We start from the raw sequence: 27552 nt of genomic DNA on the forward strand, positions 1-27552 counted from the left end.
CCCCCCCCCCCCCCCCCCCCCCCCCCCCCCCCCCCCCCCCCCCCCCCCCCCCCCCCCCCCCCCCCCCCCCCCCCACTGAGCGACTTTTCGGCCGGCGCGATTTTCAAATTTTCGGGAGCAAAAAAAAAAAAAAAGTTGGGCCCCCTCCCCTAAAAAATCCTGGATCCGCGCCTGCCCAAACCAAATCTAAGTAACCCCGGGGTCTGATAGGTTTCAATTGGACCTCACGCTCGTTCACAAAATTGAACTATCACTCACAAAGTATGATGCAGAAGCAGTATCTGACTTGAACCACCTTTATAATTTTTATGGAGAGAAACGGAAGATGATCCTTTATCGTAGGGTACTATTCCAATGTCTCAACATTGTATTTCTTTACTGTATAAAATTAATGTGCCTCATTTTTAGTGCCCTTTTTTACTGGCTGGGGATGACTTGTGATTCTTTCAATCTCAATACATGAACTGTTTTGTTCGACCCCAGCCCCTCTAAAGAACTATGTCACGTCATGCTCCGGGGAGGTGGGGGAGGGGGGGGGGGGTCATTCCAACATGACTGGCTACGCACCCGCGTCTAAAAAAAGGTCGATAGGGTGTCTTTTCAGCTAAACGGCATTGTCGACGATTGTGGAGATGTCTTTAAATGGCAAAATGATGGGGGACTGGCAAAACGAATTGGTTGACCGTCAATTTTAAAAGAGCAATTAAAGCAGGCAAAAACAAAATTTGACTCTTACCTAATTACGCCTATTTTTTTTCTATTTTGTACACAATTAGGAAATCGGTCATGATCCAGCCAACACGAAAAAGGAATTTGGAACTGAATAGAGGCTGCATGCTTTCAGAAAGGAATCCATCCATCTAAGCAGTCGCGCGCTGAATGCTCGCGATCGCCCGCATATTACGTTTGAATTGAAACGAGTTTACGCGCTAGTATTACGTACGTACCGTACGCGTACTGTATACAGCTCTAGCTAGCCTAGTTTAAATTGATTTCATTATGATCGTCATCATGTAGACAGATTTTTTGTTCAGGTGAGCAAACAAAATAACTTATAAGACTTAATTTTGGCCCTAAATATTTGACGTATAGAGGGTCTATATCAAGCTTAAGACATTGGGATAAACTTTAAATCTTGGCCTACTTTGGATTGAAGATGTCTAGATCTAAGTTAGACCGAATTTTCCGTCTCTTCCGTTCGTTAGCCTCTTATTGGGGTAGGGCCGGCTCTCTCTTTAATTATGGGTCAAAATCGAAATCCATTTTGAAAATCTTTTTCAACATGGATTCCGATTTTGACCCATAATTTCCTAAAAAGGGACTATTAAACTGATTATTTCAGTCAAGTTGGTAAGTGGAACTGATTTATTATAGCCTAGATCTAGGCCTAATTTACAATATAACATGCTCGAGGTAAAATGACATTTTGGGGAATTTTGGGGGCAAAACGCTACGACCAGGACTGGCCGTGGCGTTAGCAAGGACATACGGCTTCCGTCTCTAAAGAGAGAGCCGGCCGACCCTACCCCAATAAGAGGCTAACGAACGAAAGAGACGGAAAATTCGGTCTAGATCTAAGTTAGATCAACAACACATTTGTAAAAGGGTGAGTGAACTGCGATGCGATCCGAGTGAGTCGAGATAAAGTTAGTCTGGCTAGATTTAGTATGTGTGTGTGTGTGTGTGTGTGCATGTGTTCAATGTGCATGCGAAAAAAGTAGATCTAACAGTTAGACCTAGTCATTGTGAAAAAAAAACTAACGGTTGATAATTTAATAGGGCCTAGGTGGGCTACATTATATTTCTTTGTATTGTGGCGTTTGGGAATCAACAAAGTAATAAACTGATTTCATCTTGCTGAAAATATGCATGGTACCTGTGACACAGAGCAGCTGAGCCTGTGAGTCATGTGACTAGAAATAGTATTTTGTCTTAAGTGGCCGAAAACCCCCTCCTTTACTTCTGACTGGGTGTGGAAAGAATTGCATCCACAGAGTCAGAATCTACACACATATGACATCAAACTTTGGTTAACAGTTTAAACTTAGTTAGTAACAACTAATTACTTGTCTCCCATTTCTAATAGTTGTGTAGATCTAGGGAATATTAGGTCATTTAAAGAGTGCGCTTTCGCTCCGACAAGGAACCCAACTAAAATTTAAAAAACTTAAAAATCTGTCTGTTAATTGTTAAGTGTTGTCTAAATGATTATGTTAAAATGGGAACTAGATCTAGCCTAGGCCTACTACTAGATCTTAAGCCTTAAACTTGAGGAAAGACGTAGAGTCTATAGACTATTATTAAAGTAAGTAAGTGTTAACTTATTGGAGAAAAAAGTTGTATGTACTAATGTAGACTAGATCTAGACCCTATGTAGATAATTATAGCATATAAAAAGTCTTTCCTTTGGCGCATTTAATATAATAGATTCATCAGAATCACATTTTAGGTGCCCATGCAGTTTGTAAGTGCACTAGGTCTACTAGACTTGAGCCCACTAATTTTCTTGCGATAATGATATTAGACTTTATCAGCTATTTGTTAAATTTGTATCTTCTTCAGTGGACCATGCTATACTAAAATAATAGAAAAGCTGACAAAAGACAAATTTATTTTCACCTTGACCTAGGCCTGGGCTTGATAGTATTTACAAGAACTTTAACAACCTTTTTAAACTTCCGTTTTAAGAGTAAACTTAAGTCTTTCAAGTTATTTACGCTCTGGAGCTTAAAATAGGCACAATTACAGGCTTAAATAAAGGCTGAATCAAATCAAATATGTGAATCAAAGGTGAAATGAAATCAAAATCCAATTTTAAAAATCCCAAATATGCGACTTCTAGATCTAGAGTCGAGAATCTAATGAACTTTTAATAAAATTAGAAATAGGATCTAGACCTCTAGTTACAACCAGATTAATTTGGTATTGAGTAGATCTATAACTTTCATTTTGCTGTAAATCTAAATTCTAAAAATGTTTTGCAGAAAGTGAAAAAACATGGGAAGCCAGGAAGGATTGAAATATTCATAAACACTCTAAATATGCATGAAATGTGGTCACCCCAGATTTGATAAACCCTTTTGTAACTGCCAATATTTCCTTAAGTTTTTTTGCCTAATCTGATGCCTCGTTATAAGCTATCAAAGTAGATTTCTTGCAGATTAGATTGCACATACACTTCAATACAATGAAGAGGAAGAAGGCAAATCCAGCCACATAAAAGTTCCTAAACAGCTTCATATTGAGGATGGCCTCTGGGTATTAGGTATTGCCACATCAAGTTCTTCTTTGGCATCTGTATACTTGCTCACTTCTCTCACTGAATCAAGGAATAGCAAGACAAGGATGAAGAGAAAGACATTGAAATGTCCATGGAGTAATCACCATTCCAGCTGCGCCGCCTTTCCTGTACCCTTCTTCCGACCGGACCAGAGGAAATCACCTACAATTCAAACAACAACACTGTAGAATCCTTTCCTACCAGTACAGCTTCTTCCCCAGCACTATCTGGAATGTCCTTCCTGCAACAGTGGTTTCGGCTCCGTCTATTGAGTCTTTCCGGCGCCATCTTACACCACTCACCCTCCGTTAGCTCTCCAGTTGAGATGCATCTTTTTACTTGCACTGTAACTTAGTTCTTTGTTACTGCACTCAATGTCATGTGTTCTTGAGATTGCAGCCCCAGCAATCAAAGTACGACTTTACTCTACGAAGAGGACTGTACTCACTGAAAGAAGAAGAAGAAGAAGAAATACCAGTGGATCTGCTGTGATGGACTTCACTATTCCATAATTAAAGAATCTCTGCCACATGTATGGCTTGATGAATGGGAGCATTAGCAGGATAAGGGCGAAAACCTACAGATATAGGTGGGCTGTCACAAATGTCCACTGTAGTGTCATGGTGTTTCTGTCTCGTATACTTCCTTCAAGATCCCTCGAGGAGTATTTGGAATACTTGTCTGTCTTCTGTTTCCTGAAGAGGGGTCTAGAAGATAGTCTGGACTAGTAGGGGTCTGGACTCTTCCAGGATCGAAGCAAGAATGTATTTCCCTATCCAGCCTATTAATCCAAACACATCTACAGAAGTTTGAATCTATATCTAAGTAAGATGTTGAAGTACTAATAAAGCTACCCATACCTAGGTTTTGCCGACAGAGGAAACATACATAAATGTGGTATCAGAAGTCATATTTCTCCAGGGAGTGGAGAAAGCGGGAAAGCACTTAATCCAATGACCGGGGTAATAGTATATCTGTAAAGCGCTTAGAGACATCCGATATGTATTAAGCGCTATATAAAAGCTGAATATTATTATTATTATTATTACCTGTCTTAGACCTAGAGAAATCCTTCCTTGCTTCTAACTTGATCAAAATTAAGTGAGATGTAGAATTAATACATTTAATTATTCAGTCATTCATTAGCATACATAGGCATAAAAAAGAAGAAATAATCTAGTAAAATTATTGAGTAGAAACCATTTAACGATATTCTAATCAGATCATACTAATAAAGAGATACTTTGAGACTCATTTTGTTAAAATAACTATGTATGCCTCAACTGTTAATGATGGATTATTATGATGTTAGTAACTCTTAATTTTATTTGTTTCTTTTGTTGCAAATGACCTAGCTTGAGAGAGTTATACCTGTGATGTCAGGCATGTTACCATCACATCATTGGACCACTGTTCTCATAGTCCTTGCTGCCTTGATAACTTATGCCTGTGGATCATGTAGCTGGCACATAGACGTCGTTCGATCAGAGTTCCCGTACCTCTTTGAACCAATAGTTCAAAACAAACTGAATTATATTGTAGTGAATCTCGAGGACGTGACCGTAGGGAGCCTTCCAGAGGAGGTATGTGTTCTTAAAGCCCCACTGTACTACTTATAACTATTTGCGCCCTCTATATAGCAAACAATGCCTAATTAGCGCCTGTTGGTCCCCCATGATCCCTTTTTCTTATGTTAATTGAGAGCTGATTTGATGAGATAACCACCTGTCAGTGACCTTGCAGGGAGGTCTAGTCCCCCCGGCCAAATTAGTACAGACAGGCTTTAAAAGACCAACAAACTAACCCCTTTTTTTCCTTCTTTCTTTTAACTAATCATACTGAACTTAATAAAAATGCAAGGTGGAATTGATAGGAGTACTGAACAAATAAATCTGATATAAATTCAGCAGATGAAATTATGAACATGGCAAGGAAAACCTATACTACTTAACCAACCTACTTTAATGTCTAGATTGCAAACTATTGAGTGTTAAAACATCAAATATGCTTTGCTATGTATATTTTTTTGCTTATAGCATCCCTAGATATACGGATCTTGTTGCATAATACTTACCACTGATGGTAACTTTGCCATCAATATTAACTACCATGGCAACATCACTCAACAAACTATCAAATAAAGATTTATATGGAAAATTACCATTAATGGCAAAGTTACCATCAATGGTTAGTTTTAAAGCACAGGCCCAGATATCAATATAAACACTTCTTACATATTCTACAATGTATAGCTACATATCATTTGGAGAATAGCTTGAATAATGACTTGATGATATTGTGGGAAATGATTTGTGCCATTTCAATGATTCAATGATTTCAATGATGATATTTATAACATACATGTATGCACCTTGATCTACAATCCTATATGTTCCTTAGAAACTTTTGATTTCTTGAAGTCTAACTTGAAGACAGTCCTTTTATCAAAAGCATATGATACCAGAATGTAATTCAACACAATTTGTATGATCCTGTAGTCTCTTGTATTTCTTCTTCTTACTTTTCTTCATTTCATAATTCACTTTGAAATGGTTTTACTACATAAATGGTTTAATATAAGTGTGTTATATTATATTTTATTTTTCTTATTTATAATAGGAAAATTTTGCAATTTTATCTTGTCATTTTGCAGGTAGAACCATGTATGTACCCATATTTTGTGCAAGTACAAGTCGAGTGCGATGAGATCTCCAGCTCCAGTACAATAGAGGCTTTACTGTCGGCGGGATCCTACCCAAGAATCACCATATCGTTTGGCGCCCTCCAAGACCAGAGTCTCTCGTATCACACCTGGACCGATTATGTCTTTGAGGGTGCACTTCTAGACATGGAGCCAGACTGCAATGTTGGATTCTGCCGACCCGTGTGGCTAGTTCCGTTGCCTACCAATGAAAAGTACCTGATAATCCATGTCAGTGTAGAAACTGTAGGTGTCGTCAAAGCAGTCTCCATGTCTAGGCAAGTACAGAGCTGCCAACCAGTACAAATTTGTTGAAATTGTATTTGGGAGGTATTGTGTGTGTGTGTGTGTGTGCCATTTTCAATGGTAACATGCTTATTCTAATCTGTAAAGTATCCTACAAGCATCTCACATCGGCAATGTGTGGATGTTGATTGGTTCATCAAACACACCAGTCATGACAAAATCCTGCATATTCAACCAATTATCCATAACAAAATATCTTCCTGTGTGTAGGAACTGTAAGAGGCATTGATCTGTGTTTTTTTTTTTAAATACAATTTTTGTCAGTAAAATACAACTTTGGGAATTAGAAAATACAGTTTTGAACTCCAGAGGTTGGCAGGTCTGCAAGCACTATGAAAATGACTGACAAAGAAAGCGGACAAAATATACAGTTCCTCAGGTAGACAAAGGAACATCCCTTCATTTCTATTATGTAAAAATGTGTACAACAGGTGTCACATGCATATTCACCTGTTCTACACATTTTAACATAATAGCAGTGAAGGGATGTTCCTTTGTCTACCTGAGGAACTGTATATTTTGTCCGCTTTCTTTGTCAGTCATATTCATAGTGAAGTATGATCAAGCCTGCTGAGACTTGATACTGTAAAGCATCTAGACTGCAGCAGCAAAATACGGACAACTTTATATATAAATAAACGACAAACAAGTATTTAAAAATAGCTGAGTGCAACAAAAGCTTTAATCACCCTGCAGCACAATGGTAGACTTACAATTCAAAATTACAATAAAAATTATCAGTTTTTAAGATGAATATGAATAAGTTAAAGTAAAGGAAAAGAAATAGGATGACAGTAAGAAGGAGATTTGTCCGTTTATATATTTTTCAAATGCTCAGCCATACATCTTCCCTCTGTTATTCAAAATATCAATGAGATTGAGAAGAAAAAAAATCTTCAGTACCGGTAAATCATTGTTCTTTTATTTGGACAGACGGATGATAACATTAGACGGTTACAGCCAGCGTGTATCTGCAAACTCTTCATATGTCCACAGTAGAATAGGAGCTGATACGGATCTATCCGGGTTGGGACTCTTTGAGAACGAGACCCACCAGGTCCTTCCAGTTCACACAGTCAGGGGGATCACACCTATCCAAGCTATGGCAGGGTTCGTGAGAAGACCGGTGGCTCTGATCAGCTCAGACTTCTTCCAGCATTACAGGGCAGTAGAAGTGAGTGTAAGACCTACACAAATACAGTCAAACCTGTCTATAGCAACTGCCCAAGGGAAACACAAAAGTGGTCTTTGTAGACAGGTTCCTTTAGTACATTTTTCAATGAGATACCATTTTCAAAGGAAACAAAAAATGTGGTCTTTGTAGACAGGTGGTCACTACAGCAGGTTTGACTGTACAAATCTGTAGTATTGAAGTTGTAGTAAAGAAGTTGTACTGTGTGTTTCACTGTATATGTTGGAAGGTCCTGTTGTGGTACTATATGAACAACACTAATAGTTCATTGATGTGCGTAATGAGGCCGCGATTGGCGGAAGGATATGGGAATAAAGCACTTTCAAGATGGCCACTTATACATGAACATTGTCTACAGTGATCTCTTATTTATCCGTTCATCTGATCTTTCAACATGGTGGCAGCGGTCAAAAGAATTGCCATATCTATTACTATGGAACTGCAGATCACATAGGGCCAGCAATAATCTTGAATGACTTATGAAAGATTGATAGGGACGGTTTTTGAACTGCCGACAATCACACTGCACAGCCAGCAGAGTAAACTCACAGCCGCGTCTCCAATATGACTTTGTGTCGGCGAAAGGTTGCGCACTGTATTACGCGGGCAACACTACGAGTAGACTAGTGTATCGACTATCAGACTAAAGCCCTACATTCAGGACCAGAACTGATGCGGAGGCAGAACCAGAGCCTAGAGGCTCGCCAGGAGCAGAGCCTAGAGGCTCGTCAGGAGAAGAGCCTAGAGGCTCGACAAGACCAGAGCCTAGAGGCTCGACCGGGACCGGGAACAGTACAGCTATAGGCCGCTACCTCGGACTCCAGCCCTGCACTGCATTTTGGTTTTGGAACTAGCGTACGCCACTCGGACCCAGAGCGTCGTGTTGCGGACCGTGCAAGTAGATCCAGGACTGATTGCTGGACTTGGTCGGATCTGATTCAGTGATTGTGGAATGAAAACAAGATTAGACTCTTAATCAAATGGACTATAATCTAAGCAGACATATAATGTTTGGACTCGGTTTGAAACAGTTAAACCATAATTAATGTGCTATGACGTATAGAACTGGACTAGTCTAGTCTAGGGGTCTAGATCAAGACCTAGCCTAGATAGATAGTCTAGACACTTTTTTTTCTAGTCTAGACTCTACTTATGGATCTAGACTAGACCGAGTATGAGAATGAGTATGACTAAGAAGGTGTAACTTGATCAAAATCTACTGTCACTTTGTTCTATATTACTGGACCTGGTCTAGATCTAGACCAGATCTGGACTAGGCCTAGTCTAGATTTCTAGATGTGTTTACTTTAGACCTTGACGAGTCCAATTTCTACATGTGGACCTGTCCTAATTAAATGAATGATACACATCTCTTAGTCTTACATGTATGTAGAAGAGCTGATGTACTCTACTAGATCTAGATATAGTAGTGGTAGACTCTACTGGTACTAGACCAAACAGTGGTCTGTGGTATCCCCTTAAAGCGGGTCCAGGACCAGTTGTCTATGTTAGACCAATTACACAAGGGGGTCCAATTGTCTATGGATCTAGACTTGATATATCTTGATACATTTGAACCTGCATTTTGAAGTTGTACATAGAGTCTATAGTGTAAATGCTAATTGCTCTGTAGGCCTACATGTCGATCTAAGTCACAATTCATGTATTACATGTAATTACCTGTGTAGTCCAAGACCCCATTGTAGAAACCAGGACCATGGCCCGCTATCCAGAGATGAAGTGGGACTCTCGGTGTGGTCTCGCTGAAGAATTCACGTTATTTCAACAGCGAATGGAACTTTGCCTTCTCGATAATGAGATAACTGATACTACAAAACAGGCAACAAAAATAAAGATAGCTCTTGGGAACGAAGGGTTACGCAGGATAAACGCCTCTAGCCTCAGCGCAGAGGATCAGAAGGACCCAGGCAAGCTATGGGCCCTAATCGAAGGCCAACTGAATGTCAAAGTGAACTTCAGGATTCATCGTCTCGAATTAATGCGATACAAGCAGATGTCTGGAGAAACGATCGACGAGTTCGTCAATAGATGTCGGAGTAAGGCAAAGGAATGCGAATTCACCGAAGGGGAATTGAGTGAAAGACTTATAGAGCTGGTGATTTCGTCTACACAACTCGAGTCATTTCAGAAAGACCTACTCGACAAAGAAAAAGGGTTCTCAGTTGATAAGCTTCTTGAAGAAGGCCGCAAATATGAGGCCATTCAAGTCGGTAAACAGTGCCTGCAGACGCTCCACACCATTGGAAGTGGGAACATTGATGCTGTTAGTCACGACAGTAGGCAGAAATGCAGGAACTGTGGTCTTTCACACCTTCCAAAGAAGTGTCCAGCCTTCGGGGACCTGTGCAATGCGTGTGGCGTCAAAGGACACTGGGCGAAGATGTGTCGAAAGACGAAAGATCCGGTCAAATCGAAGATCCCTCCTAGACGTCCACCATCACAAGACAGGTGGAGCTCACAGCAGAGACAGCCCAGAAACAGGCAGTATAGGTCTACATCCTTTCATAGCAGGAACCAGCGTAAGGTTGACGAAATTGGACCGGACGACACAAACCAACCGGACAGTGATGAACGTGAATTCCACATGATACATATATCGCTAAACTCTATTGACTCGGAGCAGACCGAAGCATATGCGAGTATCAACATCATATGTCCAGACCTGAGGGGTCACCATCGCCTCAATGCAAAGGTTGACACAGGAGCCAGCGGTAATGTTCTGCCACTGCGGACGCTGAAGGACATGTACAGGGCTCGATGGAAAGATGTTATCCGTCCCACCACTACGCGACTATCTGCCTACGGAGAAACGCCTTTACGCTGCTTAGGCACCTTGATGATGTCGATGATGTATGAAGGGTCGCCTTGGGTCGTAGACCAAACATGGTATGTTGCGGACGTAAAGGGACCAGTCATTGTCGGACTTCCTACTTCCAGAAAGCTAGGGATTGTTACGATTCACACAGTAGAACAACAGATGGGCCTGGACAGTCCAAATGATCTTCCTCCCATCAGGTCAGCTAAAGACCTACAGGCGGCTTACCCAGACCAGTTTGACCAGATTGGGAACTTCAGTGGCAAGGCAACGTTGCACTTGAAGAAGGATGCAACTCCATCAATTGATGCGCCTCGAAAATGCAGCATCCACCTGAGGGACAAGCTCAAGAAAGAGCTGGATCAGATGGAAAGAAACGGCATCATTAGGAAAGTTACTCATCACACAGATTGGTGCAGTTCCCTCACCACAGCCCTGAAGAAGGATGGGTCATTGCGAGTCTGCCTTGACCCCAAAAGGCTCAATCAAAACCTGAAGAGATGCCCTCATAAGATTCCAACTCTAGAGGAGCTCAATCCTGCATTCTCACAGGCCAAGTACTTCTCGAAACTGGACGCAAAGGCAGGATATTGGTCAGTCCACCTGGACGAAGAATCGCAGGAGCTTACTACATTCAGATCACCATTTGGAAGGTATTGCTTTCGCAGACTTCCATTTGGACTTTCGGTGAGTCAAGACATCTTTCAACAAAGGATGGACACAATCCTTGCACAGGCGCCCGGCTGTGAAGGTATAGCTGACGATATAGCAGTATTTGGCAAGACTGAACAGGAGCATGATGATAACCTCTGGAGACTGATGGGAGTTGCACAAAAAGAAGGTCTGGTGTTCAACAGTACAAAGTGTGTGATCAAGGCGAGAAGCATCAATTTCTTTGGTTCACTGTACACAGACAAAGGCATACAACCAGATCCTAGCAAGTTGGAGGATGTCAGAGAAATGCCTACACCACAGAACAAGGACGATCTCCAGCGAGTGTTAGGGATGATGACCTATTTATCACCATACATCTCAAACTATGCTGAAAAGTCAGCAATACTGCGTGATCTTCTGAAGAAAGATGTTCCCTTTACCTGGCAGGAGGACCATGAGGAATGCTTTCAACGATTGAAATCAGACATTTCAGAAGGAAAGTGTCTACGGTACTATAACCCCAGTGTCCCAACAGTACTGGAGGTAGATGCATCGCTCAAAGGACTTGGAGCCTGCCTCCTTCAGAATGAAAGACCAGTCGCATTCGCCTCGAAGAGTTTGTCAGATGCACAATCCAACTACTCAAACATCGAGCGAGAGACATTGGCACTTGTTTTTGGAATCACACGTTTCCATTCATATCTGTTTGGCAACCGGTTCACAGTCTACACTGACCATAAGCCACTCGAAACGATCTGTAGAAAGCCCCTGGGGAGTGCGCCTCCAAGACTACAGAGACTTCTCGTCAAAATACAGGGCTATGATTGTGATATCCTATACAAGCCCGGAAGTCAGATGACATTACCAGACACACTCAGTAGGTTGCCAAACCCCAGAAAGAGAGGAGACGTCATCGTTGAGCTCCGTGTAGATGAAGTCATGGAATTAGACGAGAATCATGACACTGATCTGGCAAGCTTTACACCTATGAAGCAGACACAGCTGCAGAGAGAGACAGCAAGCGATCCGAACTTGAAGCAGCTGAGTAGAATTATTCACGATGGATGGCCAGACGTGATTAAGCAGGTTCCAAGCAGCTCAAGGATTCACTGGTCATACCGAGAGGAACTGGGCGTCGCCAACGGCATTATCTTCAAAGGAAGACAGGTGTTGATACCTTCAACGCTGCAATCAGACATCCTGGAGCAGCTACACACGAGTCATATGGGTATAGAGAGAACTCGTAGACTAGCAAGGGACACGGTATACTGGCCAGGCATCAATAAGGATATCGAAAACCTTGTCAAGACTTGCCCTGCTTGCCAGGAGAACCAGGATCGGCAACAAAGGGAACCACTACAACCGCACGAAGTTCCAATGACGCCATGGACAAAGGTAGCCACAGACCTGTTTTTTCTTGAGGGAACTGAATACTTACTCATTACTGACTATCATTCCAAGTTCCCTGTGATCAGGAAAATGCACAGCACCACAAGTGCTTCAGTTGCTACCGTAATGAAAGAAACTTTCAGCCTCCTTGGAGTGCCCTCCGAAGTTATATCTGATAATGGACCCCAGTTCATTGGAAAAGCTTTCAAAGACATGTGTGAGTCATGGAACATCAAGCACACCACCTCATCTCCGAGATATCCGCGCTCTAACGGCCTAGCTGAACGGATGGTACGCACCATAAAGTCGATGATTCAGAAGTGCAAACAGACAGGACAAGATGTCCAAAAGGCACTTCTCCACCTTCGAGCAACGCCTCAGTCCGACCTGCCATCTCCTGCCGAGATGATGTTTGGGAGGCAAATGAAGACAACACTTCCAGGTCGCCATGACAGACAGATGAGCGATGTCCACGACCAGCTCCAGCGAAGGAGGGATAGGATGAAGAGCGACCATGACAGACATGCCGGCCGGGTACTGCCCCTCCTGAAGGTCGGCCAGAAAGTCAGAACCTTGCATCCAGAAGACAACACATGGCTGCCGGCTGAGGTTTCAAGAGTTTGCCCAGAACCAAGATCATATGAAGTGACAACACCCAATGGTAGGGTGTTAAGGAGAAACAGGTCCCATCTTAGAGAGATGCCGATACAAATAGAGACGGCAACAGCACCACCACCAGGGACAGAGCATCTTCCAAGAGAGGATGGTGACAACTGCACAACACCCGTAGGAACACAGGATTTCGATGGTTCAATCCCTCGTTCTGATTCTTTTGCCTATGTCACACGATATGGTCGCAAGGTTAATCCCCCATCTCGTTATCAAGAATAAAAACTTCATCGATTAATAGATTGATAAACAACAACTATACTTTATTTGTTTAATGATTTAGCATATCCGGTAGAATTACATTGATGATAGTAAAACCTCATATTTGACATAAGGTGATTCAATTTCTTAATCAGTATACATGTATGACCAAAGTGTTTTATATAACTGCCACGCTTAATATTGGTTATCTTTCAACAGAAAATCTCTTTTGTATACAGAACCGAATTTAGCAATTGTATGCCGTGCTCGTGCATGATATTTCAACTCTCCACACAAATACCAGGAATTATAGTTTTGTTACGCAGATTTGTCGTATTGCTAAGTCCTAATTAAAATGGGATGAAAAACGTTTTTTCGGAGGAAAATGTTGTTTATAACTGTTTGCCAGAAAGCAATATGGAATCACTTTAGTTTATTCCAGCAAAAGTTATGTAAAGTATAAAAAGTTGAATTACATTATACAAATATGTCGATTCAGCAACAAAATATGCCTGTTATAGTGGAGGACACTATTTTACCATTCTAAAATTTGCTTTTCTTGTTGAAAGGTACTGTCTTGTAAGTTTTAGTTGAACAGTTTTTAATACTGTGCTTCTCGAAAAAAAAAAAAAAAAAAAGGAAAAAGAATATGTTTGGAATGTTTCCTCCTGTTGAAATTTCTAAATTGTGTTACTGTTTTAGTGGATAATTTCCGTCATGCACAGTGCATATTGAGCAGGGAAGATACAACTGGTTAAGGAGAGCACTATCAACTTGTCATTGAAAGAAGGGGGATGTTGTGGTACTATATGAACAACACTAATAGTTCATTGATGTGCGTAATGAGGCCGCGATTGGCGGAAGGATATGGGAATAAAGCACTTTCAAGATGGCCACTTATACATGAACATTGTCTACAGTGATCTCTTATTTATCCGTTCATCTGATCTTTCAACAGGTCCCAACTAGCTATCATTACTTGGATATTGCATTGGTTGTTACATGTCAAAGTTTCATTTCAACATTTAGCCTACAGTGAGTTTATTAAATACAGTGTAACACTTTTTGAGTGACCATATTCAAGAGAAAATGTATGCAGGCATATAGTAGTAATAGTAGTACAAGTAGTACAAGTAGTAGTAGAAGCAGTAGTAGTAGTAGTAGCAGTAGTAGTAGTAGTAGTAGTAGCAGTAGTAGTAGTAGTAGTAGAAGCAGTAGTAGTAGTAGTAGTAGTAGTAGTAGTAGTAGTAGCAGTAGTAGTAGTAGTAGTAGTAGTAGTAGTAGTAGTAGTAGTAGAAGCAGTAGTAGTAGTAGTAGCAGTAGTAGTAGTAGTAGTAGTAGCAGTAGTAGTAGTAGTAGTAGAAGCAGTAGTAGTAGTAGTAGTAGTAGCAGTAGTAGTAGTAGTAGTAGTAGCAGTAGTAGTAGTAGTGGTAGTAGTAGTAGTAGTAGTAGTAGCAGTAATAGTAGTAGTAGTAGCAGTAGTAGTAGTAGTAGTAGAAGCAGTAGTAGTAGTAGTAGCAGTAGTAGTAGTAGTAGTAGAAGCAGTAGTAGTAGTAGTAGTAGTAGCAGTAGTAGTAGTAGTAGTAGAAGCAGTAGTAGTAGTAGTAGTAGTAGCAGTAGTAGTAGTAGTAGTAGTAGCAGTAGTAGTAGTAGTAGAAGCAGTAGTAGTAGTAGTAGTAGTAGTGGTAGTAGTAGTAGTAGTAGTAGTAGTAGCAGTAATAGTAGTAGAAGTAGTAGAAGTAGTAGAAGCAGTAGTAGTAGTAGTAGTAGAAGCAGTAGTAGTAGTAGCAGTAGTAGTAGTAGTAGAAGCGGTAGTAGTAGTAGTAGTAGTAGTAGTAGTAGTAGTGGTAGTAGTAGTAGTAGTAGTAGTAGTAGCAGTAATAGTAGTAGAAGTAGTAGTAGTAAGGCCCTTTAGGTGCCAAAACATGGCTCGGTCGGTCAGAATTTTTGTTTTTTCCTCTTTGGGCTGATATTTTTCAGTTTTGAATGCTTTAATATTTTTTCTCTTTAAAAAAGGGTAGAAAAAAAAAACTTTTGATAAGCCGACTGTAGATTTCAAGATTTTTGGGTAGGTCGCTTAGGGTAATACAACATCTTTTTAGTAGGCCTAATAATATTAGTACTGATAGACAGTTATATTAGATATCTGCCACATGTAACATGTAATCTATCTATTAGATTGACCTTGGTGATTCGGCACCCCACTGTCTATCAGGACCACCCATCAAAGAAGCTGCTACCTTCCCTGACAAGATCATCCTCAGCACGGCTTGGGGACTATTTGAGATGTTTGCAGACAACTACGCCACCACTGATGAGGTAGAGGTCGGCGTCTATCGTCGCATCGAACTTGATCAGTGTATCCACCATCTCGTAGTGCCCTCGCACGGTAGACAAGGGCCAAGGTTTCTGTCTGTTGGGCAGGATGGCAAGAAGCTTTATATGTCGAATCTGGAATTTGGTGAGTAGACCACTAATGAATAGGGATTCGTAATTGAAAAATAGGAAGTGATAGAGAGTTAAATAGAAAGAGAGGAAGAGAGAGAGAGAGAGAGAGAGAGACAGAGACAGAGCGAGAGGAAAGGAGGGGGTGAGAGGGATAGAGCGAACAAGTTGTTCGTATACCAAGGGTTATGATATATGAAAATACGAGCAATCGTAGAAATGATGATATTTAGTATTCTTAGTTCTCTTTGTTACATGTCGATGTGTTCAGTAAGTGAAGATGGGGCTTGGAATTAGTAGTGGTGGTTATTTTACCTGACTGCTAAGAAAGCATAAATGCGTGTTAGTTAGCAACCAAAGGACCAACGGCTTTAGGTCCTCTCCGAGGGATTTAGCCATTGTTTCACGCAGGTATTTGTTTCATTACTACAGGTGTTCCTACACAATTGGAAGAGTTGGTGGATTTCAGTGGAAACAGTGCATGTGATCACATTGGTAAGACAATATATGATTGGGCAATCTATAAATATATATTCGTGTTGTAATCATGTTGTAGGCCTATACCTATATGATTTAATTATTCTCTTATCTACAGTAGATGGTAAACTAGTATTCAGACATGGAAGTTATATATTCAAAACTCGTAAAGGTATTCAATTTATGTTATTTGGTATTGGCATGAGAAATGCACTTGGAAAGCTTTAATTTTACTTGCAGTTTATGTATGCAATATAAATGTAGAATGATTGAGCTCAAACCTAAATATAATTGTATACAAAATAAATCACAAAATAGCAATTCCTGGATGCACCATATGCTCTACACAGTTTGATCTGTATTAAACTCACAAGAATGTTAGATTTGACAATTGACGGCAGTTTGATACATCTTCATCTAGTTGAATATGTTTACCAGATTTTGTACAGGCGTCCATGGAAAAGTGAATTTAGGTAAATAATGTTGTTGAAAGATGGGTAATTTCAAAAGTAAACAATGTTCTGATATCAATAGCTCAATTTTTCATCAAAAGTGGATTAAGTTCCTTTTGGAATTAAGCTTCATATAGTGACTTTGCTTCATTTCTTGCATGAGTCTTGCTCATTTGTGATTTTTTTCATTTACATCCCTAATTGCCACCCTTAGGTCAGTCATCTTGTACCATCATTGATGCTGCATTTGGTAATGTTGATATGGAGGCTACCTATGTCTTGGTAAAGACTGCTGGTCAGCAAATCGTAACGCATTATCATTTACTCAAACTGAATGGTAAGTGGTTCTCAGAGACAAGGATAAGTCAAATATTATTCATTAGTATATCATACATTATTTATCATTCATTATTTTACTATTCATTATTCATTATCATTATTATCTTTATTATTATTATTATCATTTATTACTATTAATATTAGTATCATTAGTATTAGTAGTAGTAGTAGTAGTACTAGTAGTAGTAGCAATAGTAGTGGAAGTAGTAGTTATAGTGGTGGTGGTGGTAGTGGTAGTAGTAGTAGTAGATGTAGTATTATTAGTAGTACAGTCAAACCTGTTTCAGCTAGCGACCACCTGTTTATAAAGACCACATTTTGTGTTTCCCTTCAATATTGTTCCTCATTGGAACCTATATTAAAGGTACCTGTACATAAAGACCACCTACCTATAAAGACCACTTTTTATGTTTCCCTTGAGTAGCCCTTATGGACAGATTTCACTGGAGTATATGTCATTATATCAATTAGAAGTTCTTAATCTGACATACATGGGGTAATGGATTGTTCAGTTATCCTGAGAAATGTCACTGCTTTGCACTCTAGTCTTATTCATTTCTATTGAACACATGTAATAATCAAATTTCAAATGACCTGTATATATTGTGTCCCTTTCCTCATATTATTTATGTGAAACTTGTAGGAAATGTACAAATATTAAAGAAATTTTAAATGAAAATCTTGTCTAAGACACATCTAGTTTTTATGATATACAGACATCCATGTATGTATGATGAATGTAGAGGGAAATAAAAATGGTTAGAACTTCCTTTCAACATGCCTATATATATGTACCATTGTGCTATGTTTTGTTAATAACTTAATTCAATTCAAATGTCTCTTCCCAAATGTGTTTGCCAGGGCATGGCCAGTGGGATATGATAACATCACTGGAAGCAAACCTCACCATTCCACATGGTAAGCTTCAATTAGATTTCCATTCCTTTTCAGATTCGGCAATTCATTAAGTACCATGGACAATGAATTCCTTATTCATAACAAGACGATGCTCGGTAATTGTAGTGTGTACCATTTATGAATGGATATATTTAATTTCCTTCACTTTAAATGTCTTCTAATCCTCTATTGTCATTTTCAAAATATTATGCATGACACTTTAATATACAGTGAAAAACCTACTTTGCACAATGTTTCTCAATGACCCCTGTACTTAAAGTATCTTTGCATTATTAAAGACTACCTTCCACTGAAGACAACATTTTTCACTCTCCTTTTTATGCTTCTCATTGAAACCAATGAACATGTGTATAAAGACTAATTGTCTTGTCTCCCTTGAGTGGTCTTTACATCAATTCAATTCAAGGTTTATTAAAAAATATCTTCGCAGCCGTTGATGGCTGCATTGCAATACAATTCACAGATAAAAACATGCAAAATTACAAAATATATGCTTATCAATTACAATGAACATAGATTAGCATAAATTAAAAATAAAATATAAAATATATAAACAGAAAACCAAAGAGTTCAAATGAGAGTTTCAAAAATGTGGGTTCTTGAAATTACATCAGGAGTTTAGCAATTATTCAAAACTATTTCAAACATCTAAAGACAAGACGAGAAATTGCAAAGATTATATTTCAAATTAAAAACTTATCTTTGGTGTGGTAAAAGACAGGTTTGTTCATTATAAGTAAATCATCATCGATAAATCATCATCGATACAGGTTTGAGTGTAACTTTATTATGTGATTTGCTTTACTGTCTTTTGAAGCCGTCTCTGGAATAGACAGGGACTTGATAAATGTCAGTGGACTAGGAAGATGCGACACTCGTCTCAAAGAAGACGCTACGTGTATGACTCTTGGTCTAACTGGATTAACCTTCAGTGGCTATGTCTCTAAGCACCTCTTCTTTTGGGGAAACAGCATTTTGCACAGGTATATACTTTGCTTTCCTTTCAAGTTATTTCATAATGGTTAAGGTGCTGTTAAGTTGTGTAATTCTACTGTAGCATCTAATTAATTCAAAATTCAAATAATGTATATATATATGGCTAGAGTTGTAGTATCCAGGTTGAAGTTCATTTGCTTGCTTGAATATTTGTGTTGTGACAGTGCACTTGAAATTGCTTTATCACTCAAGTCCTTTGTTTACTGTACCATTGATGTATGACATGACTGCATAAATATTATGTAATAGCACTTCCTCGGGCAATGTGTCTAGCATAGCACCATCTATTGCTGTACACTTGATACACACTCAGAAGTCAACATGAATTTGGTTGTGTTGTGAGGATCAAGGATCCCCCTTTTGCCAGCGCATCATGGGAATTTAAGCCATATTATTGTCATAAAGGCAGGCAAAGAGGTTTAGTTTTGTTGTATATTTAATGTATTTTTATGAATTGTCAAAACATTACCTGTAAGTGGAAATTAGGGTGTGTGTGTTTTGGACTTCATAATGAGAGATGTTGATGTTAGTATGAAATGTACATCATCATTATGTAAGAAATACAAGCCTATATATGCTGTTATGATGTATATACAATATGTACATTTGATCTTGTATTAAGAACATTAACCAAGGTTAATTTTATATGTTATAAAGATCATAACACAATGTACATTTCTGAGTTTCTCCAAGAGACTGTATCATTGCTATGAATTTGATGATGCTTTGATGTACTTGTATTTATGATCCTTTACATGTGTCATTATGCCACAGTTTTCACGGAATGGAATGGTATGGAGTACAAAGCAAGATTTATACTCCAATCATTAAAGCTACAAATATCTGTAGCAACCTTTGTCCAGACTTTATCTTTGTTGTCGACCTTGCTACAGCCACAACTTGATATACTGTGAAAACTTGAGTGTACTTCACTGTCTTGGATGTACAGAAATAACATTGCAATAAACAATGATAGTGGTTTCTTATATGGTTTTATATTCGTCACACATATGGGTCAAGACTGGCAATTGATGTCTTGCCAAAAGGTAGTGCTGCAATGTGAGTTGAGCAAGAGTTGAGACCTAAAATTCTTGTTGTATGAAATAGTATCTTTATTTTTTATCAATTATCTATTCTATAGGAATTGACACCCAACTTTGTTTTATTTTCCACTATACTACCTTAGCCCTGACAATGGAAAGACTGTATTTGTCCTGCTGGAGTACACATCTCAGGCTGCAATCTCACTCTTTGTGGTTGGCAAAGATCCTTCCTTTGCTTTACTCAACACACACCAAGAGGTAAAGGCTTAGAATCTTTGTGAAACACCCCTTAGCTTTGACTACTTGACTACATGAATGGAGTTCCAAATGTCAAGCTTATTACTTTGTACAAATTAATTTTGTAACAAGAATTATTTTGTTCCATTTTTTTTTCCATTTAGGAACAGAATTATCAAATAATTTATGGGATTTAGAGTTTGAAACTTGGCTCTCTATAAATTCAGAGGACTAACACAGCCCATTTAGTCTTGGTTTGTACCTGGACTAAAAGTTGTACAGTTTTATGGATTCTGGGCAATAAAATCAAGTTAGTTTTATTCATGTCAGCCATTGCTTTAAAGGGGAAGTCCACCCTGAAATTAAGTTAGTTTTAATAGGAGTAGAAAAATGAGAGAAACGAGTCAGTGAAAGTTTGAGCAAATTCCGATTAAAAATAAGGAAGTTAGGATTTTTGAAATTGTGATCAATCAAACACAAATTGGCAACTCTATGACGTATCATGCGAGCTCAACTTCCATTTGCTCAGTACTAAAAAAATCTAAAATTTTCATTTTCCCTCAAGAAAAATTTCAACCATACATGCACCCTAAATATAATAATTGCAAATATGTTTCTATACTCCCCCTGCAAGGAACAAATATATATTCCGTCATCAATAACGAAGAAAACATGATTTTATGGAATATTATGCACAAAGCAAATGAAGGAGAGCTCGTATAATAAGTCACAGAGTTGCCAATTTGTATTTGATTGATCACAACTTCAATAATTCATAACTTTCTTATTTTCATTCAGAATTTGCTCAAACTTTCACTCACCTGATTTTCTTATTATTCTGCCTCTATCGAAACTTATTTTGGGGGTGGACTTTCCCTTTAAAGTAGGCAAGGAAATAACCCCATGGTCTATTCATTCTTTTATCAAAAATTGGTAGTGCAGGAGTTGTAACATTTCCAACTGGATTATATTCTAGATCGTTTCATGTTTCAGGTATCTTTAATTTGAATTTGATTAAAATTCATTTATTTATTTAATAATATGGAGAAAAAAAGGACTTCCAGCATCCATACAGTATATCTCTGACATTTGGTCTACACTGTAAATATAATTTTGCTATTAAAACAGTCTAACTTTGGCAATGAAAGTCAACAAAAAATACCTAACATAGAATAATTCCCAATTTGATTATGTTTTTAAATATTAGATCTGGTATGGTGAGATTGGGGACAACGTTTATCTTAAGAAGCTGAGACCATCCCCAGGCTGGGGTCGCATGCTTCGACTCACGGGCCAACAACTAGAGGACCCCTCCTTGGATTCCGTCACAGTCTCCATCTACTTTGATTCTTGGGGTACACTCTATGAGGTACGTGGGTATTTGATGTGGATTTGATTTCATTCAATATTGATATTAATATTCTGGATGTTATACCACCTAAGTACATCTACAACAAATTTAGATGCACATTCTTGTTTGCAAGCTCAATTTGTTAGTTTTAGAGGAAGGTGAGTAAAATACAAAAGCCTAAACTAATGGCAAGAGAGACATGACTTTATACAGTAGCCTGTCATTTTAAGTTGTGCATTTTGAGAAGGGCATCAGAGCAAAATGTATGGCCACTTTTAAGGTTTGTGTTGTAATGGAAAATAAAAGGCATCAACCAAAACACGCCACACAGATTGATCTGATGTTGGTTCCTAAGCTTTCATAAATACTTTCTGTCTTATATTCACTCTAATATTTGTTAATTGCATTTTATCTTTCTGACTTGGAAGGAAAGATGTTTTAAAAAACACAATCAATTAAAATGTGTGTGTTTTGTGCCTATAAATTCATATTTAATTGCATTTGGAAGGAAAAACTGGACAACCTGAGGAGGCTTGAGTTGCAGTTGAAATTCTTTATTTTGAGGAATAAACAACACTTAGATATACTTACATATTCCTTTATCATTGTAGATTGTGCCTGTATTTGACATTTTATTGTATTAAGAAAGTTCAAACCAGAGAAACTTGAGAAGAAAGAGAAACAATCGGAGTGAAATTACAATTTATATAATGCCTTTTCCACTGGATACAAAGCGCATTGAGATACCATCCTAGGGCCAGGTCATTGATCAAAAGTAAAAACAAGTTATCTACAAATATACTCCATATGATGATTGATTGATTCAAATTTATTCCATTTCATATCAATTGTTTGCACAATACAGTACATAATTGACAAAGTAAGTTCATTATTATGAAATGAAACAGGAACCTACTGGAAAGCATAGCTTGTTTTTTGTATGAAGAATAAATATAATATGAACATTATTTCCATAAATCATTTTAAAGAGTCTTGATTATCACACTTAAATAGATATAATATAATAACATATTTTCATAAACCATTTCAAAGTGTCTAAATAATCGAAAGGTACAAAAGACAAGACACAAAGGACAGGAAAATGACATAAGACAGGACATGACAAAACGATTCATTCATACCCAATGTACTAATATATTTTTTTTAATTGTGCCTTTATTTCATATTCATAGTTCATTGCATATGGAAGCTCAAACCAGACCAAATTAAGAAGAAGGAGAATAGATCAGGGTGAAATTCTTGCAAACAGTGTGTACTCGTTCGCCATGGAAGAACTACAACATGAACATGAAGGAGGAGACCATGGAGGAGAGGAGAGTCATGATGAAGAAGAGGGAGAAGACCACGACGATGAAGATGAAGAGGATGGTCATGATGAAGAAGAAGGGGAAGAAGAAGAAGAGCATGATGAGGGGTAAGAAGTCTTTACAAATCTTTGCTACTCCTTCACTCTTCCCAATTTGGTTGACTTGAAAAAAAAGCAATGGACAGCTCTAGTCGATAAGATTGTCACATATGCACAATATCTAGGAATTTGTAAACAAACAATATATTTGGCAGTCCAGAGACAGGTATAGCCACTTTGTACAAATAAGAAGTTTTTGTCATTCTTCAGGTAAACTATTGATACATGATAGCATGCAAATTAAAATGATGCCTTTACAGGTTATATAATTAGCATTTGGTTTATTTGACAGGCCTGAGTTTTACATAGTTTTTATTCAATAATAATATCTGTGCATGTTATGGACAGTTTTTCTTGTACATTAGTGATATATCTACCGTAATTACTTGGTTTATACAGTATAGCCTATTGCTAACCACAATTAGATGACATATTGACTGAAAAGTGTGGTGCAGATGTATAATATAATCAAAGAAAGGTAAAAAGTCTTAGAATGTTAACTTATAGATAATTAATTTTCCTTTTCATTCTGCTGCCCGACCTGCAAACCACAACTTTACTTACTCAACACTCTCATAAAATAAAGATCAAACTTCAAACGGTAAGTTCTCGTTTCATCTTTCTATTATTCTCTATCTTTGGTTATCCTACAGGAGTGTGTCACCTCTGCTAGACTACGAATGCCCTTACAGTCAAGTCAACTTTGAAAACCTTAGAAGCATTCCGTTTGAGCGAAGGGAAAGGTATTTTCTTAGCGCACCCCAATTAGCAGAGAGCGACAAGCATACAGAGAAATCGCTGATGATCTACCAAGTTATCGTGCATCATCTATTGAGTGAGAAAGAAGATCTTCAGACAATCAAAGACAATGTAAGAAATCTCACCATCCCTTACAAAACTTGGGGGTGTTTCACATAGATCCTACATATAAGTTTAACTTATATCTCTAAGTTGGACTTAATGATTATGGAAAGCCGTTAGCATCTATGAATTTTTTTTTTGTAAGTGCTATTTTAAAAAGCATAAAATGTTGATTTCAAATCAATCATATTTTCTAAAGAAGAGTTCATGTTCTTGATGTGGAATTTATAAAAACTCTAAAATACTTGATTTTTCGCTTTTGAATATATTTAATTTTAAGGCTACAAATGGCTCTTCACAATTTTTAAGTCCAACTTAGAGATAAGTTTGACTTAAGATCTTTGTGAAACACCCCCCTGGTGAGAAACAAAAATAATTGTCATATAGTGCAATGTTATTCATATCTTCTCATGAAGGAAGGCTTTGATCCATTTCAACATGTTCTTTAAAAATTAGACAGTTGGCAACAAATTAATGTTTGCTCTTGAAAGAAGTTTTTAAAATCAACTTATCTTGTCTAAAAAATATCATCAACCATTTGAGTTTGATAAGGATGGCTCTTGTGAAACAAACATGCACTAGATACAAGCAAGAAATGTAACTTTTTTTGTTTATCATCCAGTTTGCCAGTTTTGTAGCCAAATTGTTTAATGACATTACAATCACTCATACATTAAGCAGTAAATATGCAGAAAATGTTTGCATTAATATTTAATATGAAATAAACTAGTGATCAAGATATGAAGGTAAGTATCACATACAAATTTCCTCTTTTTATCTTTGCAGGAAATTGCGGAAGTCACTCACAACCCCTTTCGCAAGTGGTACGGAGAAATGGACACTTTACGCTACTTTTATCAGTATCTTTTCCAAAATAAGAACTTGCAATCTGGGATACACATTGATCCTGATGCATACTACTTGCAGGTCAGTTATAGTGATAATTAGAATGAGAATAATGATACAATCAAACCTGTCTTTAAAGACCACCCAAGGGAGACAAGAAAAGTGGTCTTTATAGGCAGGTGGTCTTTGTAGACAGGTGCCTATAGTACATGTTTCGATGTAAAATTATTCAAGGGAAAAAAAGAAGTGGTCGCTGTAGACAGATGGACTTTCTATACAGGTGGTCACTAAAGCAGGTTTGACTGTACTAATATGATCTTATTTACCCAAGCTATATTAAATAGTATTAACATTGCTCTTCCTGAGGGCCCTGTGATAATTTGAAATCATAACTATTTATAAGCTTGTACATGTAATAGATACACTTATTATAAAAAACCCAACAGATATTCTAGAACTCATGGTCAGATACTCTAGAACATATTAAATTTATTCTTAAAGTGTCAGAATATCCTTAAATATTGAAGCAAATTGATTGCATGATGACATCCCAATAATTCAATTGCAGATTTACATTTTTAACCTTCTTGAAAAGAGTTGATTGACATATGATAGGATGACTGATCCCCTCAAATCACTGCATCAGTACATGGTATCATACATATTCATTTCGTATAGATAAACTTTGCACTTTTGTACTTTATACCTTTTTGTCCTGCTTCTTCCTTCTTCCCCCTTTTCCTTCTCCTTGTCGTTTTGTGATTGTTTGTTGTTTTGTAATATTGTCTTTTGTTTTCCAAGTCTTCATAGGCAGAATTTGAAACAATTCTATTTTTTCTGGGGGATCCACAAACTACAAGCACTGCTTTTTAGTGGATACCCTCATTTCCTCAGAAATTCAGAATTTCTTGTAATGATTTTATTATGTGTAAAGTGCATTTGTATAGTTGCCAAGAAAAATGTGATATCATATGTAATACCTTTGTTTATCTTTCTGTTGGAAATGAAATAAATATGAATTGAATTGAATTGAAGAGGTTTGAAAGAGGCCAAAATCTTTGACCCTTTTTTGTTTTGCCTGACCACAACATATATATCTAAATGCATACTTTTTTGTTTTTCTTTACCTCACAGCCGTTTGGAAACACACCAGAGGACACCAAAACACTCCCATCTACCATCTACCTCGACAAACATGAAGTTTTTGAATTTGCCATCTCTTTGGAACTTGGTCTAACCCATAGCAGTGTGGAGATCGAAGACCTCTATGCTCTAGTCGAAGTGTCGAACGATGATGTGCTTGGAATCAACACCCATTACTTTGAGTATCGGTTGAACAACACAATCAGATATGAGGTATTTAGAAGTGACCATTATTTATTTGTAGAATAATTAATGCACCTATTGGTGAATATCACACATATTGACAAGTTGACAAATTTATACAGTGCGTCCCAGAAAAAACGAAACCGAGAATTATCTATGTTTTATCATAACTTAATCATAATTATAATGAATAAATGACACATATTTGTAAAGTTTAGATCCTCTTCTTTCATTTGATGCAACTCATAGGATGCATATTTTACGCATGAGTGATTAAAAACAATTTGAAGAGAGTTATTAAGTTATGATAAACCATCAATATTTCTCAGTTTTTGTTTTTTCCGGGACGCACTGTATGTATCTATTGGTACAAATTATTTCATTCATTCACCTGTTACACATGTACATATATTTCATATGATAGTATCACTTAGTCTACTATGTTGAGCAAATTTTGGATAAGCTTTTCAGGTCATGGATGAAGCCTGTATTTATAGATTTAGATAGTTTTATTAGTAAACTGGCCAGTTGAAGACCTGCTATAGCAGCAGAGGTGTGCTTTTTCTACAGGAATTCTCCTGTTTGATCTAGTGCTTTGACAATAGTGTCTTAATGTGGAAATTATATCATATTGCTAGATCTCTTTAAATACTTGCAAAAGTGTATTAGCTTAAGTGGTTCTTTTAGGATTCCCCTGTTTTTAAATTTTAATACAGTGTCTTAATGTGCATAATGATACGTATTTCTTTGAAACCACATAACTGCTTTAAATTTGCTTGACTGTTTCTTCCAGTGTGTAAATGTATACAGAAGACTTGATCTTTAGGTGCTATATTTAAACGGTTGAAAGTGACATCTGTATTAATTGTGTCTTTTTTAATGTATTGAAAGGTCACTTTGTCAGACAAAGGAGCATTAGAGCTGCAGGCAAGCCCCGGTGTGGATCTCTATCCAGCCTCTGTGCTCATACATGTGTGGCATTCTACCTTCTCATGTTTTATCAAGGAAGGAGACATCTTCAAACCCGAGGTAAAAAAAAAAAAAAAAATCATCTTTCTCTCTTATCTTCCTTTCCCTTCATTGCTCTCTCCCCCTTTTCTTTCTATCTCTCCCTTTTCTTTCTATCTCTCTCCCAAATTCAGCTGGAGAAAAGTAAAGGGATAAACAACGCTTACAATATATATCTTTTAAGAAGAACTATACAATGACAAGAAGTGCTGCTTAACCTTATGTTTAAATGGTTTGGTGAACTGAATTGATTGTAAAGAATGTGGTAATGTGTTCCAAACTTTAGGGCCATTATGGCAAAGAGAAATTGCAACAGTGCTGGAAGATACTTTCCACTGGTGAAACTTAAAGGCATTCCTTGTATTGTAATTGTGTATGGTAGCATTCGTAAAGAACATTTCTTTCAAAACATCAGGTAATGTATTAGTAGTAAACCGGTGCATTATCAAAGAAGGTTGTAATTTGTATATATCGTAAACATCAAGGGTTTGAAATCTTCTAAACAGAGCCTGGTTGTGACGGGGCACGGTAATCAGAATGAGAACAAAAAATGGAAGACACGTTTTTGTAACCTGTGTAGTCTCAATAATTTAGACTGA

General features: G+C 37.8%; 1 protein-coding gene across 1 annotated transcript; it reads left to right on the top strand.

Annotated features, from left to right (window-relative positions):
• The first annotated feature begins 4571 nt into the window (after window positions 1-4571).
• On the top strand, window positions 4572-27552 carry LOC105445327. Its single transcript, XM_030998488.1, has 17 exons — window positions 4572-4863; window positions 5934-6259; window positions 7221-7461; window positions 15407-15689; window positions 16106-16168; window positions 16817-16939; window positions 17803-17859; window positions 18677-18842; window positions 20042-20156; window positions 21343-21504; window positions 22680-22824; window positions 23278-23290; window positions 23566-23782; window positions 24560-24700; window positions 25754-25975; window positions 26837-26974; window positions 27460-27552. Exons 1-17 carry the CDS (start codon window positions 4657-4659, stop codon window positions 27550-27552), a joined length of 2712 nt encoding a protein of 903 aa, XP_030854348.1. The 5' UTR covers window positions 4572-4656.

The sequence above is a fragment of the Strongylocentrotus purpuratus genome, unplaced genomic scaffold, assembly GCF_000002235.5.
Source record: "Strongylocentrotus purpuratus isolate Spur 01 unplaced genomic scaffold, Spur_5.0 spur5_scaffold_5, whole genome shotgun sequence".
In the NCBI taxonomy this organism is placed as follows: domain Eukaryota; kingdom Metazoa; phylum Echinodermata; class Echinoidea; order Camarodonta; family Strongylocentrotidae; genus Strongylocentrotus; species Strongylocentrotus purpuratus.